Source organism: Eptatretus burgeri, chromosome 12, assembly GCF_056783735.1.
Source record: "Eptatretus burgeri isolate ZD-2024b chromosome 12, Ebu_testis_v1, whole genome shotgun sequence".
Lineage (NCBI taxonomy): Eukaryota > Metazoa > Chordata > Myxini > Myxiniformes > Myxinidae > Eptatretus > Eptatretus burgeri.
In genome coordinates this window covers 70,971,225-70,990,155 of record NC_140972.1, presented here as the reverse complement: position 1 = coordinate 70,990,155, position 18,931 = coordinate 70,971,225, and the positions used below count along the sequence as shown (strand labels likewise).

The 18,931-nt window shown below is 41.5% G+C and overlaps 1 protein-coding gene across 6 annotated transcripts in view; it reads left to right on the top strand.

Moving 5' to 3' along the window:
* LOC147015888 (jumonji domain-containing protein 1C-like) overlaps window positions 1-18,931 on the top strand; it is a 279,316-nt gene that overhangs the window by 204,798 nt on the left and 55,587 nt on the right. For 4 of the 6 annotated variants that reach the window (XM_085848452.1, XM_085848450.1, XM_085848454.1 and 1 more), the window contains 2 exons: window positions 1,220-1,333; window positions 18,170-18,287. In XM_085848452.1, the coding sequence (XP_085704578.1) occupies window positions 1,220-1,333; window positions 18,170-18,287 (232 nt within the window). The remainder of the gene's footprint in view (window positions 1-1,219; window positions 1,334-18,169; window positions 18,288-18,931) is intronic. The other 2 variants (XM_085848451.1, XM_085848455.1) reach the window with 1 other exon arrangement.

The following is an 18,931-nucleotide window of genomic DNA, read 5'->3' as shown; positions in this document are numbered from 1 at the left end:
GTGCATGTATGAATAGGGTTGTTTGTAATTTTAATTTTGAGAAGTGCATTTGGGCTGGTAACATGTAAGTTGGTGACAACAAAAAGAAAAGATGAACGGTTAGCTAAAACTATCACCATGTTGGTTTCTTTAAGTGTTTAGAAAAAAACAAATTTGCACAAACTTTTCAACAAGTCTTCATATCAGGGTGAAATGCATGTTCATTCATCAGTCTTTTGCCACACTGCTGACATTATACATTGAAAAACACAAAAGGTTTTTTTTCATATCCGTTGGCATGGAGATAGTTGATGGACATGAAACCAATTTCATTAGATTCAGATATGCCGAATGCTCACATTGATAATTTTTTTTTCTGTGAATATATTAGAACCTGGTGTTTTCTTAGCGGTTCGGGAGGTGGCTTGGGATCCTGGGGTCCTGAGTTCAAGCCCTGTTACCCGCTAAATTAACACCAGGGGGTTGACTCAGCCTGTCATCCTTCCAAGGTCGGCAAAATGAGTACCAGTGTAGCAGCCAAAAGGCTGCACACGAAGGCAAGGGGGTATTTATGGATTTTAAAAATCTAGTATTGGTGTGGTGCAGGCATGATGGGCCAAATGGCCTCCTCCTTGTAAATGTAAAATAAAAATTGTAAAATTTCCTTGTAAATCCTAGTCAATATTACACCTCGTTCCTGTTCAAGGCGTAGCATTATTTGTTTATGCCTGGTGTTGGCTTAATGGTGTGGGTGGCAGGCTTGGAATCCGAAGGTCCGGAGTTCAAATCCCGCTCAGCCGTTGAATTAATACGAGGTGGGGTTGACTCTGCCTGTCATCCTTCTGAGGTCGGCTAAATGAGTGCAGGCTTGCTGGTATTCTTTGTCGGAGTGGCGACCCATCCAGGATTGTTCCCGATAGCCCAGGAGACTGCTTCGGCAGCACGGATGCTCTGTACAACATCTGGTCCGAATGGATGGATGGTTATTTGTTTCATCACTAGTTTCACTGTAGCTCTGTTCAATATTAATTGGTTTCCAAATGTGAGTATTTCTCATTGACGATGATACGTGTGCTTTGAGAGCCATTTTCGCTCTCTCGAAAACATGTTTTGTGCAGGTCGAGTCTTTCCTCTCCCCAGAGTTTGTTTACGATAGCCAGCTGCGTTGCTCCACTGTTGTGGCAACGGCGACGACGTTCTAACAGCTCCCTTTCATGACACTGCTGTCTCTGTCTTTTAGACATTCGCTCCTCTGGTGGACAGGATCGGACTGGGCTCTCTGGTGCCCGTGGAATTTTTTGGCGACCGTGCCAGAGATTTTGTAACGTCCAAGGCTACCCTTCGACCTTTCCTGGTAAGATCGCGTTTCTAAGTGTTCCTGTGAATGTCCGCCTTTTAAAATACACCCAGTTCTTGCCGCCAGGCCTTGTAGCCTGATTGAACCTGGCTCTCATCCTGTGCTGAGCATATGATCCCGATTGAAATTTGACATTGGGTGGGGTGGTTAGTGTAAGGGTTGGGGTGATACGTGGGCTTAGTCACTGGTTGTTACATTCTATCTCTGACTCTTTGTGTCTGCGTTCCATAAATTATTGCACAAATGAGTGGAAGGGATTGAAACATGTCTGAGCAGGATGCGGTTTGTGTACACGGTGCATGTGAAGGGTGGTGTACATTAGTATCAAATTGTTATTTGATTTTCTCGTCCTGCTCATGTATGCAATATTATCCACAGCAGCTTTTATGTTTTTTTATTCGTTGTTCAACGATGGTGGAACAATCTGAGCACACATAATAAAAAATGTATTCAATTGAACACTCTTCTTGTGTTCCACAAATCAAAGATTAATGATGGTTTGTAACTTCTGTTTCCCGTCACATAACCTTGTTTGTTCAGGGAACAACTAATCTATTGCCTTGTACTATTCATGGCCTCCCAAATGAGAATGTGTACCACAACCAGAACATTTGTTTTTGTTTTTGTCTCTGTCTGGATTGCCCGGAAGATGTTTTAAAAAAAAAAAATTAAAAAAATTGGGGGCAGGGGGTTGTGGGTTGTGGGGTTAGGGTGGCTGGGTGGTGGAGAATGGCGGCACCATAATGAATGGATATACGGTTGACAAGCCGTGGCTTGGTGGGCACTTTTTCCAAACTTCTTCCCATTATGAACGACGAGCACAGCTTGCTCATCGAGCGTCTGCTCCTTGGCGCTGCTTCGCATGAACAAAAGCCCGACTGTCCACAAACCGGGCACAGCGGCGTTGCTCGAGATGGGCAGCCACATAAGGCCATGGGTCCTATTACACCGTGTGCCCAAAAGCGGAGAAGCTCAGAGCCGAGTGGCAGCTGGCCTTCGCTTTTGCTATGCAGATTATGAACCACTGCACAAACCCCTTTTCATAAGACACGGTGCACACAGTAACTGGAATTCGGACGTCTGCTGGTGCCGGTTGCTGTAATGGGTGCTGACGCTTTCCTCGGACGATGCCTTGTGTTTTGATGACAACTCAAAGGCATGCATGGTGTTGCACTTGATCCTCGTCTACAAAACCAACATGGATAACCAGACTCGGTGGCGGCATGGTTGGAGTGTACACTCTGAGTCCGTGAGGTTGGCCGTTCGAACCCCGGCCAAGTCGTACCAAGGACTTGAAAAATGCTATTTGCTGCTTCCTTGCTTGACGCTCGGCATTTAAAAAGGTCGGAGCACTGACGTATCAACCATACGTTGGCAACCTTTGTGCAGGCTCGATGGGCCGAATGGTCTCCTCCTTTGAAGATCCTTGTGAATAAAACCTGTGTTAATAACTGTCCTCCCTCCAAAAAGTAATCAAACAATCCGAACAGCCAATGGCCATGTAATTATTTATTCATGAGGTACTTTCTCTGAGGTCGTTTTAAGTGATCGCAGTTTCCCCCGGCCTTACTTATATAGCACTCAAAATCGCACCACTGCTAAGGGTGTTAAGATACGATCTGGGGTTATTAGCTGGGTGTTTGTTGTGGACAAATTGGAGTTTGTTTTCTTCAACTTAATCTGAAATGGGAGCAGGAGGAACGTGGTTAACTATAGGATATGCCATGCAAGACTAAAACCTTGTTTAAAAGTGGATTGTATTTTTTTAATTTTTTGCATTTATACAAATTTTGGTGTCGATTCCAAGGTTTGTTTGGAGAGATGAGATCTTCAAGCGTACTCCGACTAATTATAATCCATCACATCATGTTAAAAGTACACCGACATCCAGGGTGTTGCTTTATAATGCCTTTTTTTTTTACATAACAACTTGAAAATAGGGCAATGTGTTTGACAGCTGTGGCTTCAACAAGTGTCTCAAAAGAAGCCTTTTTGGTGTGCGGGCAAAAATGATAGGTTGGACATGGGTGGAGTTCCACGCAGTGGGGTTAAATGTGTTCCAGAGCATGGGGTGAGTGGCTGGGAATGAGAGAGAGAGAGAGAGAGAGAGAGAGAGAGAGAGAGAGAGAGAGAGAGAGAGAGAGAGAGAGAGAGAGAGAGAGAGACAGACAGACAGACAGACAGACAGACAGACAGACAGACAGACAGACAGACAGATACTCCTGAAGTCTGTCAAAAACAGAAACCCCACTTGTCTGATTGTAAATTTATAGGCCCTGTGCCTCTGATTCATGTTGGGAGAATGCCAATGATTCCCTGTGCCTGAGCGCCCATTTAATTCTGAAATATAGAGTGGCATGGGAAGCCCTAGTCCAGAGACAAGAACACTATAAAAATTGAACTGCACAGGATATAATATACATCATGTGGAGTTGGGAGGAGCAAAGGAAGATCTTCGACTAGTCCAGAGTATCTTTTATATGGCTGGCTTGGAAATCTGGTCTCATTTGATCATGCCTTGGGAGGATTCCAGGCGGCTTGAAGGATTTCAGTTCCTCCAAACAACTCTTCTCAACAAGAGTCAAACACACTTTCAATGTTTTTTTGTACCGTGGGGAGGGGGACGTTAAGGATGTAGGGCCTGCCTGCATCAAAGGTCGTGTTCTCAGATGTAAACTAGAAAGGGTACTCACTCGAGCGCATACCTCGGACACGTGATCATATCGGGCCCATTATAGCTCGGCCTACCATGGCCAATGCCTAATCCAGGAGAACATATCGGGCCCATTACATTTTTGAAATATCATGCTGAACAGTACTAGATCGTTTTTGGCCCTCTCTCTGTCAACGGTGAAGAATCACTTTAAAAAAACATTAAATGATTCTCGTATCCAGATCCAGATTCGGATCATCACCAAAATTGAATCAATTCGTCCCTGACACACACACACACACACACACACACACACACACACACACACACACACACACACACACACACACACACACACACACACACACACACGTCTACCAAGTTTCGTCCGAATCCGTCCACAACTTTTTGAGATATCGTGTACACAAACAGACAAACAAACAGATGGAGAGGGGTGAAAACATAACCTCCTTCACCTTCAGTGGCGGAGGTAATTAGTCATTTCTGAATTAAACCATTCGACGGATTATGCTGCTGCAGCTTTCATGTTGTGTGGCTGAGAAACTGTTGCTCCGAATGGAATAATCTGCAAAGTGGAACAGTGTTACTCAGGGAAGTAGGGAGTTCATTGTGATCGATCAAACGAGAGGATTGGCTGAATAGTGCTTCCTGAGAAGACACCATCCTCATTGGAAAGTTCAGAAGAAAATATGCCATCGAGAGTGACTGATGATGGTGGTGCGTGCTGACATGTGTGAGTGATTCGGTGTGCTGATGATGGTTGCGAGGCAGGAATTGAGAGTGCTTTCCGTGCCAATGTCAGCAATGCTTAGCCAGGGGGCTGTGTGCCAGATCATGTTTTATGTGAGGGATGTGCCACCAAAGATGGCCCTGATTTGTTGGTTGAGGTTCAAGACCTTCAAGCAGTGTTTGGGAAATGAAAGCATGTCCACGAGTTGAGCTGTTAAGCTTATACTTGTAGTCCTGTGATGAATAATTTTACAGGTAGGGATGACATGATATACGGAAATCTGAAATTATACTTTACTTTTCAGATCAATGGGGCTAAGTGTTCTGTAACTGGATGCATATACTTTGGCATCGTCATGATGGACCAGGGTGATGCTGCTCACATTATGACATGGAAAAAGATAACCATGGAGAAATTACCATGAACGCCTCCTCCAAAGTGGTGGTGTGCAATTGGTTCCTGGATAACCTTACGATATTAAATGTATAATGCTCGTGGCTCCTGGGTAATGCCTGAAATAACAGAGATGCAGTGATGATGGGATGGCCTGCTATGCTATTGAGAGAACAAATAGGTTGAACGCTTGACAAGGTTAACACGGTGCACTTTAACTAATGTTAACACAATTGATGACGCTTAACTTTTCTGGTTGCGGCATCAAAGTAATTAGGACTTCCACAACAAAATAACAACTGAGAATTTTCTCTGTGGGTTTTGTTATTCATGTCAGAGCTGAAAACAAACACTTTCAGTCAATTTGTCTTTTAATTACCTCGACCGACTGCATCGCATAGCTGCGTGGAATCGTTAACTGTTTATACACAATGAGTGCTTTTTAAAATTTGTTTCTAACCGTTGCTTTTATATTAGAACATGAACAGAGACATATGGACATAGCTTGCTGGCTCGGTCTGTTTCCGGTCTAATGCGGTCAAGATTCCATGCAAGCAATTTAATTTGAGAGGTGTGACCACATAATGCAGATTATCTTATTTGTTCGCTGTCATCACCGGTCCATGAGACTGGTTCACCCAAATAGATACACATGGAAATGTGGGTTTTGAGCTCTTGACATCAGAAACTTGAACGGAACGCGGTGGATCGCACACCCCCACCAGGCTGAACAGTTTACGTTTTGTTTCCCACCAATAGGCCGGATCTGCATCCGTCCGTACCTGACCCAAAATCTAATTGGCTCGTTCTTGTCAACATTTTGAAATATCGTGTTATGTATCGTTTTTGGCCCGATCTCTCAATTGTGAAGAATCACTTCTAAAATCATAGTATCTGGATCCGGATCCAAAGCAAAATTGAAGAAATTCTTCCTCGTCACACACCAAACATGTCCACCACATTTCGTCCGAATCCGTCCACAACTCTTTGAGATGTTCTGCTATACGTCGTTTTTGGCCCGACCCCAATGGTGAAGAATCACTAGAATTTTTTTTGAAATGTTCTCGTATCCGGATCTGGATCGTCACCCACATCGAATAATTTCGGCTTCGTCACATACTCAACCTGTCCACCAAGTTCCGTCTGAATCCGTCCGTAACTTTTTGAGATATCCTGCTCGCACAAAAACAGACAGACAGACGGGAGTGAAAACACCTCCGTCCATCTTCGGTGGCAGAGCTAATTGTAATGCAACTGCTATGGTTTCTGCGAAGGAAGCATCCCAGAATGGTATAATTATATGAACCTTATAGTCGGCATTTTTTGAAAGGCTCGACCCAAAACGTGAATCGAGTGCAAATGAGATGCACTTAATGTGAGATGTTGAATAAACGGTGCTAATCGGTGCATGCTTCTAAAATTAAGGATGGCTGCGCTTCTCCTTTTTGAGGTGCATAATTGCATCAACTTTCGTTTGCCATGAATGGACTTGCATGACTGCCGTTGCATTCATAAAACTGCACCGTCATTGTCACACTGCGATGACTTCGAGAGGGCCGCAAGGAGGAGGCGAGAGCATTTGGCCTAGGTCACATTTCCCACGGCGGCCGTGGGGTCTCCAAAATCTACGGCCACTAGCAATTATACGGCGGCCGCAGTATTTCCACAGTCACACAATGTAGCAGTCGCATATGTTTTTATTCTTCAGGGAGCCGCACGGGGTATTTATAAATTGTGGAGACCGAAAACATGGGGTTGCCGTACAGTCTTTGATTTGATATTGCACGGTGACCTTAAGGGGGCCCTGCGGCGGCCATAGAATTTTCAAGGCAGATGCAAGGTAGCCTCAAGGTGCCCGCAAGGCGACTGCAGGGGGGCCCTAAGGCGAACGTGCGGCCAGACGGACGGTAACGAATGGGTTAATTAATTAATTTATTTTTTAGCAGTTTTTTTTTTCGGCTTGTCGAATTGCTATGGCGAAAATAGAAATGAAAAAATTTATAACTCCGCTTTATAATTCCACGGCGACCTTACAGCCTGTAAAATATAGCCAAACGGCGTAGGGCCACCCTGAGGCCACCGCAGAAACTCTGCGGCCGCCGCACGTTTCTGTCAATTCAGAGGGCGTACGGCCGCCGTATGCTCACCGTAGAGCAAATGTGACTTAGGCCTTACTGAAAGGCAGAATGAGTGTTGAAATGTTTTGTGTATAATGTACTTTGCCAAACTTCTGCCAAGGCATTGTCCAAATGTCCTCTTCGTCAAGACGTACATGCAGAAAGTTTTGAAATAGATAAAAAACAAATATTAATAAACTAGAGAGTTCATAGAACACGACATCCCATACAGTGTTGCTTCAATTTTTGATAAAATAGTAATTTTGAGAATCGTTACAAAACAATCCGAAAGTTTAGTGCTCTTGAAGTTTTCTTCTTCTTGCGTATGGAGGCTTGGCTGCCGGGTAGCTATCATTTTGTTGGGGCACAACAATGCCGCTGATGCGATGCCCCTATACCAGTACACTGGTACTCATTTCGCCAACCTCGGAAGGATGACAGGCTGAGTCAACCCCCACCTGGTGTTCATTTAGCGGCCGACAGGGCTCGAACTCAGGACCTTGAGATCCCAAGCCCACAACTCTAAACCACTGAGCCAACACCAGGTTTTGCTGTTGAAGTAGTACACCACCCCCATTGAACCTTTATTTAAATTGAAGTACTGTAGTGCAAAACTGGAGGTTCTCGGAAGTAGTATGACAGATGATTTGTGTACTCGTGTTCAAATATATAATTAAATAATAATTAAAATTATATATATATATATATATATATATATATATATATATATATATATATATATATATATATATATATATATATATATTATGCATGCAGTAAAAGTCATATCAATTAATTAATTCCTGAATTTACTGCCATTTTCCACTTTGTCAATTACATCACCCGATCTAACACATTACATTAGTTATTCATGCCTGTTGTTTGTGTCCATTATGATGTCCTCAAAAACAGTAAGTGTCCTGTTTGGAATGATTTTCAATCTTGTTTGACTGCCAGGCAGACAGACGGACAGAGTGAAAATATTATCTCACTCTTTGCGCATGTGCGGTCGGGACGAATTCAGAGACAAAGTCCTGTGAAACGAAAGACTTGTCTTCCTATTATACATGTTCTGATTCGTATTCAAAATATAACATGCAATTTAATTATAAACAAGCTGTTCCTCAATCATAAACAGACAGACGGACGGACATGAACTAATTGTTTACCATGCTGTTTGCCCCGTGTGCGTGTGTTGTAATAAAAATGTATCCAGCTTCATAATGCCACTGCAACATCCAGGCAGCGTAGCATTCGAGTTGCAGTTTATTGTTAATTCTAACTCTGTTGAAAATCGAACCTGGAAATCCAAAGTTATTAGCACTGAGAGTCCTGAGTAACCTTGTCGCACTCGAACCATGATGTTGTTATATTATTATTACCTCCGCCATCTGCAATGGATGGAGGTTATGTTGTCACCCCTGTCCGTTTGTGTGCAGGATATTTCAAAACGTTACAGATGGATTCAGACCAAATTTGGTGGACAAGGTTGGTTGTGGGACAAGGACAAATCTATTCTATTTTGGTAAAGATCCGAATCTGGACACGAGACGTTTTTAATTTTACAAGTGATTCTTCACCATTGAGAGATGGGTCCAAAAACAACAAAAAACATGATATTTCAAAAAGTTGTGGACGAGTTATTACAAAACGATGTGGATGAGTTGGCTAGGTGAAAGAATAAGTGGATTCAATTTTGGTTAAGGTCTAGATCCAGAACTGGGCCTATCAGTGGGATAAAAAAACAAAAAACTTTCACTCTTCAGCCTGGCGGAGGTTTGCGTTCTACCGAGTGCTGTTCTTGTGACATATGATATGATATACTGTATATATCATGCATGTTGACATTGAAATAAACATGAAAATAAATACATACAGTGAAAATTATAGATAAACACAAGACTTTTCCTTTGTAATTTTTTACAAAACAGCGAGGTGGGTGAGGATAACAACATTACGTACTCATGCTGTACTCTGCCGTAAATGGAAAACACAAGACTTAGCTCGGGATCATGATGATGCTGTTAGAATGGAGAGTGGGGAAGGGTGTGCGGAGAGTGGGGAGTGGGATTCAGCGATCATAGGAACAGCATTAACTTTATGACGAAGTCGCCTGCAGTATTGCAACAAGGGAGAAGGGTAAGATGACCCTTAACCATCTAACCTTGAACAACGGAGCAGATCTTTCCTGCTTGGAGAGGAAGGTCCGAGTTAGCATCCTCTTCCAGAATAATCCTGTCTCATCAGTCTTAAAAACCTGCTCCAGTATAAATCCCTTCGCCTCAATTATTTCCTTGAGCTGCGGTGGGTTTTGTTTTTTTGCAGCATCATGGTCGCTGCTTCCCTGACGAATTTTACATCATTGAAGTCGAATCTTCTTTTGAATTTCCCAAACCAGGCCTTGCTGGCATGGAACGTGTGGGTAGCTGTGGTTGAACTGGAGCCTTTGGATTGGTTACCGAATTTCAGGAAGCACCTCTTTTGGTCTAATTTGACTAGGATATTGGAACGGTGAAGAACGACGACCATTGCAATGCTAAAGTGGCGATTATTTGGTTGAAACACTGGTGAGGTGACATGGTTTGAGAACGAAGCATGAGAATGGGAGCTCGAGTCCACGTGTCGGAAAATATGGGTTTGAGAATGGGGGTTCAAGTGCAGGTGTCAGAAAGTGAGGGTTTTGGAATGAGCGAGAGAACAATGGGGTTTCATCACAGATGAGAGATGTGGGTAGGTCTTTCTTTATTATTTATATATTGACTGCTTTTGACATTTGCACATGGTACATGCTTGGGAGCCTCATTGGTATGCATTGCTGCCTGCGCTGTCGCTGATGATTCTCCAATAAGTGATGAAACTGGTCCAGCAGCTGAGGGGGTGTGTAACATTGGGATTCTCACGTGTGTACTATGTGTGAATCTTTACAGCTGTGGAGAAACTCTGGGAAGGGTTTGAAACAGCAAAAGGGCTTAACTTGGGTAGCCTTTTCACGGTTGCTTTATGCAGCTTTTTTCAGCAAAAAGAGCATGTGAGGAGTGTGTATATATATATATATATATATATATATATATATATATATATATATATATATATATATATATATATATATATATATATATATATACAGTAGACTAGGCGTAAGTCGGCAGCGTGTAACTCGTCACTTCGCCTAAGTCGGCAGCGTCAAAAAGTCCCGAATTTATCTCATGTTAAATCCTTTTGAATAAAGGGTCATCCCTCTGTAAGTCGTCATCTCTAAGTCGTCACTTCGTCTAAGTCGTCAGATGTTGTCCGTTCCGGCGTAATGGAAACTCAAGTAAATTACCACTCCTAACTCGTCACATGGAACTGCTGCCTCGTGAGAAGCCCGATTTCATGGAATCGTGATGCTCGCTCATTGGTTTACACCGTCAGTGATAGACTATTTATAACTGCGTACACACGTTGATCGCACTGCAGGCAGGACAATGGCGACTTAGCGTAAGCTTACAACTAAAACCTACCAAGAAAAATACGACATTATCCAGTTTTGCGAGGCAAACCCACTGATGAAGAAAACAGCCATAGTTGAGAAGTTGGACATCAAACGGCAGACATTGAACGATATCTTGAAGAATAAGGGCAAGATATTTGGACAAGTGGAGAAGATCACGAGGCCGGTGGTAAGTGTGAAACGCGTAAAATGTGTGTCCCTTGAAGATGTCGATGACGCGCTCATCATCTAGTTTCGGCAAATGTTGGCTCAGCCAAATATTCGGTTGGACGGTGAAATGTTGCTGCTGAAGGCACGTAAATTCGCTGCGGACCTCGGGCATGATGATGCCGAGACCTTGCCGATGCACTGGATAGACAGATTCAAAGTGAGGAGGGGAATTGGCAAGGTCAAGAGGTGCGGCGAATCAGGCAGCGTGGATTCGCCGATACTGTCTGGATGTGATGCGCCGATACTGTCTTTTGGTGGAGGATTGCCCAGACATCATCATGGAATACAATGACCGGTTTGAGTCCTTTCTCATGTACCAGATGCCCAAGAGTTTGAGGCAGTCAAACATAACGGATTACTTCGCGAAGGAGTAAACGACCAATCGAGCTTCATGTTGAAGTCCGATCATGGTTTTATATTGGCTTGTTTTGTACATTACCGCACTCACTCACACATAGGCATTGAGTGGTAATCATCACCACGATGACTGTGTGTCATGTAATTTGTCACCATACCATCACCGATGGTATATGAGTTGTCTTACAGTTGTTCATTATCTTTACTTTTGATAAACTGATTCATGAATTCCATCTTTGCTTGATCACTTTTCCAACTCACCAATGAACCCCAACATATATATATATATATATATATATATATATATATATATATATATATATATATATATATATATATATATATATATATATATATATATATATATATATATATATATATATATCTTCTTCTTATTATTATTTCGGCTGCTCCCATTAGGGGTCGCCACAGCGGATCATCCGTATGATCTGCATAGTGATTTGGCACATGTTTTACGCTGGATGCCCTTCCTGACGCAACCCTGGTCGCCTCTTACGACACAGGGATATGGTACACCTATTTTAACCGGGGTATACACCGGCCCAGTTTACTGGTACTCATTTCGCCGACCTCGGAAGGATGACAGGCTGAGTCAACCCCTGGTGTATTAATTCAGTGGCCCAACGGGGCTTGAACTCAGGATCTCTTGGATCCCAAGCCGCTGGCCTAACCACTGCGCCAACACCAGGATATATATATATATATATATATATATATATATATATATATATATATATATATATATATATATATATATATATATATATATATATATATATATATATATATATGTATGTATGTATGTATGTATGTATGTATGTATGTATGTATGTATGTATGTGTATATATATATATATATATATATATATATATATATATATATATATATATATATATATATATATATATATATATATATATATATATATATATATATATATATATATATATATATATATATATATATATATATATATATATATATATATATATATATATATATATATATATATATATATATATATATATATATATATATATATATATATATATATACACACATACATATATATATATATATATTTATTTTTTTTTTTTTTGCATGTAACCTGTTTCCACCGGGTTGGTTTGAGGGAACGTTTTTCCAATAGAGTTGGATATTTTGGGATTTTGCTGGGAATGTCCTTTTGACGCCATAACAGTCACAACGAAGGTGGCTGTTAAACAATCACGAACGGTTCGGACTGCAAAGTTATAGACATGATGTTTGATGTAATCACATAGCAATCCATATTTACAGTCATATGTGATTTATGTAATTATACAGGAAATCATATCTCTAGTTATATATGATGATATGATGATGTATGCAATCACACAGCAATCCATTTCTACACTCTTATTTATGGATGCAATGATTTATATAACAACACAACAATCCATATTGACACTCATCTATGATTTTGCATTCATTTATGGCCAGGACCTGTGGGAAACACACGGGAATAGACATGTTTGACATTTGGAGATCTCGAGTTAAATGCTGCATGTAGAGTTTTCTAAAATGAGCACTGGGAATTTGCCATATCCATGAATGATGTAATGTAATATGTCAACACATGTTTTATGAACATGTGAAATAGCTTCTTTGTATATCTGAGATATGACACGTGACTTGTCGTTGCCCTCCGGTGATTGCTCGGAATGGTGTCACTGCAGGAATTGTTTAGAACGTGACAATGCAACATATAATTTACCATGGCTGAAGACAGGAATGACAGTTTGGAGTTGTTTAATTGAAGACTTCAAATATTTATTTTTTTATGCTTTGTGGCGTCAACACACATTACCTCCATGACTATTTCCTCTCCTCTGCGTGCGTTGCCATATGAAAACGTACCTTTCTTTCATGATGGACTCCATTGTTCAGTCTTCAAATATACCTACTGTAAACTCAGGAGTCCTCTTGAGTGTACGGAAAATTAAGTACAAAAACCCTCCTTTTCTTTGGGTGTTGTATAGGCAACAGCCCGCTGCCTCAATCGCTCCCGAAAATAATAAATAATCCTGGTTGTATAGCTCAGATAGATTCCAATATTGCAATGGCCCATAGGCTGACACCAAAACCCTGAAGCCTGCAGCTTATATTCTCAAGGCCCATGTCACCTATCGGCTCCGTCCATTCGATATTTGATTTTTTTTTTTTTACCAGTGGCCTTGGTTGTTTTACAATGAACGGAAAACAGATCGGGAGGGTATGGCGATTGTCAATATTTCAATATGACGTTTCCAAATATGTCTTAAGCTTCCCATAGTGCCAAAATGGCAGTCGTATTATTTGATTTTACAAGTTGTAATTGTGGATGGCGTTGGACCATTAAGCCAATCTCCGCCTTGAATGCACAGAGTTTCAGACAGACTGGCAGAGAATATGACAGTGGAGATGTGTATTGTTTATTTTGTTCGGAATATCCTTTGGCAGTCATAATAGGCACTAACGGTGAAGAATGCTCAGGTTTCTCGGTGAAATGAATACACGAAAATGTAATTATACATTGGATGGAACTGACTGACTAGTTTGTGTTTATATTACTTTTTTTTAAATTCCAGTTGGTGTGCAAACCAGCGACAATGATCCTATATACCACACATGTGCGTAACCTAAAAATGCACGTAAAGCGTGAATATCGATATTTATAAACCTCTGTGTGCAATGTCTGGACCCAAGAGCTCTTAAATGAGGTGTCGTTCAGTATTATACGTGCTGTGGTTTTGATGTTTACCCTTTTCAGAGACAATCGAGCAACTTGCATGCATATATATATATATATATATATATATATATATATATATATATATATATATATATATATATATATATATATATATATATATATATATATATATGCAAAAAAAAAAAAAATTTTTACCGCTTGCCAGAAAGAAACACACAGGCCGTTCCTTCGCTATCACGTGCCTGTACGTGCGTGGCCATACGTGTGTGACCGTGCGTGACCGTACGTGCAACCCCCCCCCCGGAAAAAAAAACTTTTCAACAAACACACAGGCCGTTCCTTCGCTGTCGTAAACGACACCTGGATTGGGGCATTGTGTTTCAGAAAATCAAGAAAGAAATCGAGAAAGAGATCTAGAAAGAAATCAAGAAAGAGATCAAGAAAGAGATTTTTAAAGAGATCAAGAGAAAGAAATCGAGAAAGAGATAGAGAAAGAAATCGAGAAAGAGATCAAGAAAGAAATCGAGAAAGAGATCAAGAAAGAGATGGAGAAAGAGATCAAGAAAGAGATGGAGAAAGAGATCAAGAAAGAGATAGAGAAAGAAATCGAGAAAGAGATAGAGAAAGAAATCGAGAAAGAGATCAAGAAAGAGATGGAGAAAGAGATCAAGAAGGAAATCGAGAAAGAGATCAAGAAAGAGATAGAGAAAGAGATGGAGAAAGAGATCAAGAAAGAGATGGAGAAAGAAATCGAGAAAGAGATCAAGAAAGAGCATGAAACTCTTTACTTTTTTAGGGTGTAAATTTTACTTAAATCAATGTATTGACCAATAAAGTTAAATGTTTGTTCTGAATTTGAATCGAACGTCTAAAACATCAATCTGGACTCGCAGACAAAAATATTATTACAAAATGCAAAACCACATCTTTTTTTTCATCCTTCATTAAGGCAAAGCAGAGTTTTTTGTTTGTTTGTTTGTGTTTTTTTTTTTAAACACAAGGATTCAGGAGGAACTTCAATGCAGGAGGAGGCCATTAGTCCCATCAAACCTGCACAGTCTTATCAATATCCGTGTCCCCCTCCATCCCCAATGCTTCGAGGTACCTATCTAATTTCAGTTTAAATTTATCGACTGTTTCTGCTTTCACTACATTACGGAGGAGACCATTCTCTCTAACTGAAAGACCCCTGCCTTACCACTGTCCAAGCTCTCCTCTTCTTCACTCTCAGGCTCTGGTCTCTGGCCCTGTCGCTGTCAATTCTACAGAGAAAAACAATCTTTAGCCCTTATTCTGTTTATCCCCCTCATTGTGTAAACCAACTCCAGCAGATCCTCCCGTGATCGCCTCTTTTCTAATGTATAAAGTCCCCGTCTCCTTCAGCCGCTGCTCGTTGCTTAATCCAGCTAGGCCAGGGTTCAATCTCGTCACTCGGCGCTTGAACCCTCAATATGGCAGCTATGTCCTTCATCAGATGGTACGACCAAAACTGAACAAAACATTGCAGTTTTATGTTTGTTTAGCATAATCCATCGCACACAGTGTTGCTTTCTTTAATAACACGTACAATGGCTGAAATATCGAGGGCACGCCTGTTTGTGAGTTCCACATTTTAAGTTGTGGATATGATGGACACATCAGATAAGCTAAATATAGGTAGTTTCAAGATAAGCTTTCAAGATGAGGAACTGGTACATGAGACATTCAAGCCTTGACCTGTTATACAAGTTCACTGACGAAGGCATGGGCGTGGGCTTATTATTATTATTATTATTATTATTACATTATTGCTGTTGTCATCATCGTCGTCATCAATATTCGGGGAGCATTACCTGCTGCTAAAGAGAGGTATAAATACATTTGCAGTGGAGGCAGTAAAAGCCAATTGGCTGTAAATCGAACCCTAGACGTTTGTATCATCACGTCTTTTTTTTAGTAGACTTTGAACAGAGAACACCAGGTTGCAGTCATGACTGTTTTGTACTAATGAAGCAATCGTGCCATCCCAAAGGAATAATTTCTTCCTGCCTGGGAAAATTGATTGGGGACGGATGCCTTGAGGTACCTTGGATGTTTTACATACGACGACTTGGAAAGGCCTTGGAAGTTCCAATTACAAGCTCAAGTCACGCACCCTTTGCCCTTGCTCTGAACGCCACTTGTAGAAACCTGTCTGAGCGACTTCGAAATTCCTTGCCTGCTTCCACATAGAGATTGTAGGCAGTTGCTGATCGGTGGGTGTTCGTGAAAATTCCCAAGTACGATTAGCTATTGATTTTTATCTCTTGGGGGGGAGGGAGGGCAGCGGGTGGGATTTGATAAGATTCAGGAAAACTGACCCCATGTACCGTTTGTGGACAGAAACCACGCGCCACTTTTGATGTGTCGATAAAGCATCTGACAACGGTAGCAGAGGAAGGCCGAGCATTGTTGCTGCTCCAGTCTTTCTTCATTATGGTAGAGCTGGATGTGCCTGCGTGAGTGTGAGTGTGTGTGTGTGTGTGTGTGTGTGTGTGTGTGTGTGTGTGTGTGTGTGTGTGTGTGTGTGTGTGTGTGTGTGTGTGTGTGTGTGTGTGTGTGCGTGTGCGCAGTTTGTGGGAATTTGTTTGCTATCCCTTCGTATTTCTACAGAAGAGATTGTGAATCACAGGTAGCTGAGGTTTTTTTATTTAATTTTTTTTAAATTAAACATTTGATTTTGAACTCAGGTAAATCGACACGTGGATGCATAGTGTTGCTGAGAAACAAGACCCAAGTATATTCAGGTGTTTTAACTTCCTTGGAATGTGGTTCTTGACGGGTTTAGACTTCGTAGCGTGGGATTTGTGGTCGAAGGTTAAAGTTGTGATGTTTTTTAACAGCTCAAAGCCAGATATTGAATGATCAGGCTTGTACTGAATGACGGTTCATTCCTTAATTTCACGAGTTTGATTTTTCAGGTAGCGGCTTACTACTTTGGCAAAGGCCTAACGCGTGAGGTGGATTACCCTCTCACGGCGATATTCGGTTTTTCCTCCTTCCTTCTGTTTCTCTCCGGAGATGACGTTTGGCAGCAGGTTAAATGAGAAACTTACTGATATCCGATCGGTCTCGCTCCACGCATCTGGAAAAGGTTTGAGATCAAAGTTCTTTTTTCGGTCCTTCTGAGCACACTGGGGGGTTTGCCTTTTGGGCTTGTTCTGTGATGGTGGGGAAGTGAAAAGGCTCAAGTTTGGAATATTGAGAGGTCGTTTTATGCCGTATATGGATTCCGTGAGCACCCAGTTTATTTCTCAAACAAGGGCATCCAAATTCCTGTTGCTCTTATAAAACCTTCCACAAGGCCTTACGTGGCTTGCTTGGCTGATGACACCGCCTAGTTCTCCAAGTACATGTGACTTTCACTTGCGGTGGATAACTGTTTCAGTCCACTTGGCTCAGGACAACGCGGCCATGTCCTTACCTGCTTGCTTTCAACTCCTCTGCTTTGTCTGCCATCAGATTAAACTCTGGTTTTATTAACTATGGAAGTGAAAACAAACCACATCCTGTTTTCCAAATTTCCATTGCTAACTGGCTCGTTGAAGAGAAGACCAGAATTTGAATGCCGTCATCTCCGGCAGGACGATAGCTGTTGCTGCCAAATGCTTTCCCGGCAAAGATGGCTCAGTTGGCTGGTTTATTACCAGGGATGGGTTGTTGGCAATCGACAAGCCTGTTGTACTGCTCTGAAAAGGAGTGTGGATGCCATGACAGTCATTATAAGTATTCCTACTTGGCAATTCTTACCTGCGTTGGAAGCACCTGATTATTAAACAGGAACACAGGAGATGCGTTGTCGAAGGATACATTGTATGCACATTTGCTAGACCGTTCTTCGTTATCGCCGTGTTGAAAAGAGATGACCACATTGTTTCAGGCTGAAAGAATTTACCATGAAGGTAGGTTTTGCTACTTTGATCCCTTCATTACGCTTGGCTCACTTCTCACCCCCTCAAGCCTTTCTGTCTTGGCAAACAGTTTTCAAATATAAGTTAATGGACTTGCCTTGAAACGCTACCCGGTGCAGACCCACCTTCGATTTTCTTCTGAACCCTCCTGACGGGGTTGGCGTGTGTTCACAGCAGGGGGAGGTGGATCGACCCCCTACATCCTTCGCATTGCGTTTGGAAGTGACCAAGGAGGTGCATGCCTGGCTGAAAGAGCAGAAGGCTCAAGAGATTTTTATGCAAGGTACTCACAGTACGTTTCGCCACGTGAGGACATCCGTTTTGTAGCTTCGAGTTCAATCCTCATTTGTTATTATTTATTTGTTTGTTTAATTTATTTATTTATTTATTTGTTTTACTTTAACATCAACATCAATTGAGAAAGCTTCCAATTCGAAGGAAATGGACATGGACACATTAATGTGCACATATAACATTAAAAGCTTTAAACATCGGACAGGCAAACCCCGAACGAAGAGGCCACCCCCTGATGATTTGTGTTGAAGGTGTCGTACGTAGTTCACCAGCTTTACACAAGCCAATACCTAACCAGTCATTTTACTGACTTGCACAGAAACTTCTTTTGGTCTGGACTTTCACCCCTTTGATTGATAGCATCAAGTAACAACTCCCAGAGACACTTTGGCAAGCATTTTATTGCCATTACACTTTGGATCATTGAACAAGATCATATAAAGTGATAAAGGATATCATCAGGTTATGCTTCATAAAAATTGATCTTGGAGTACTTAGGAATGAGTGATTTTTTGCATTTTTGAAATTAATATACAAAATCGAGGCTCAGGGGAGAGCGAGGTACACAGGCAACGTATTGACATTGGGGCCACAGCTGGACACAATGAGTCAGGGAATGAAACATTAACCTGCAAGTAAGAG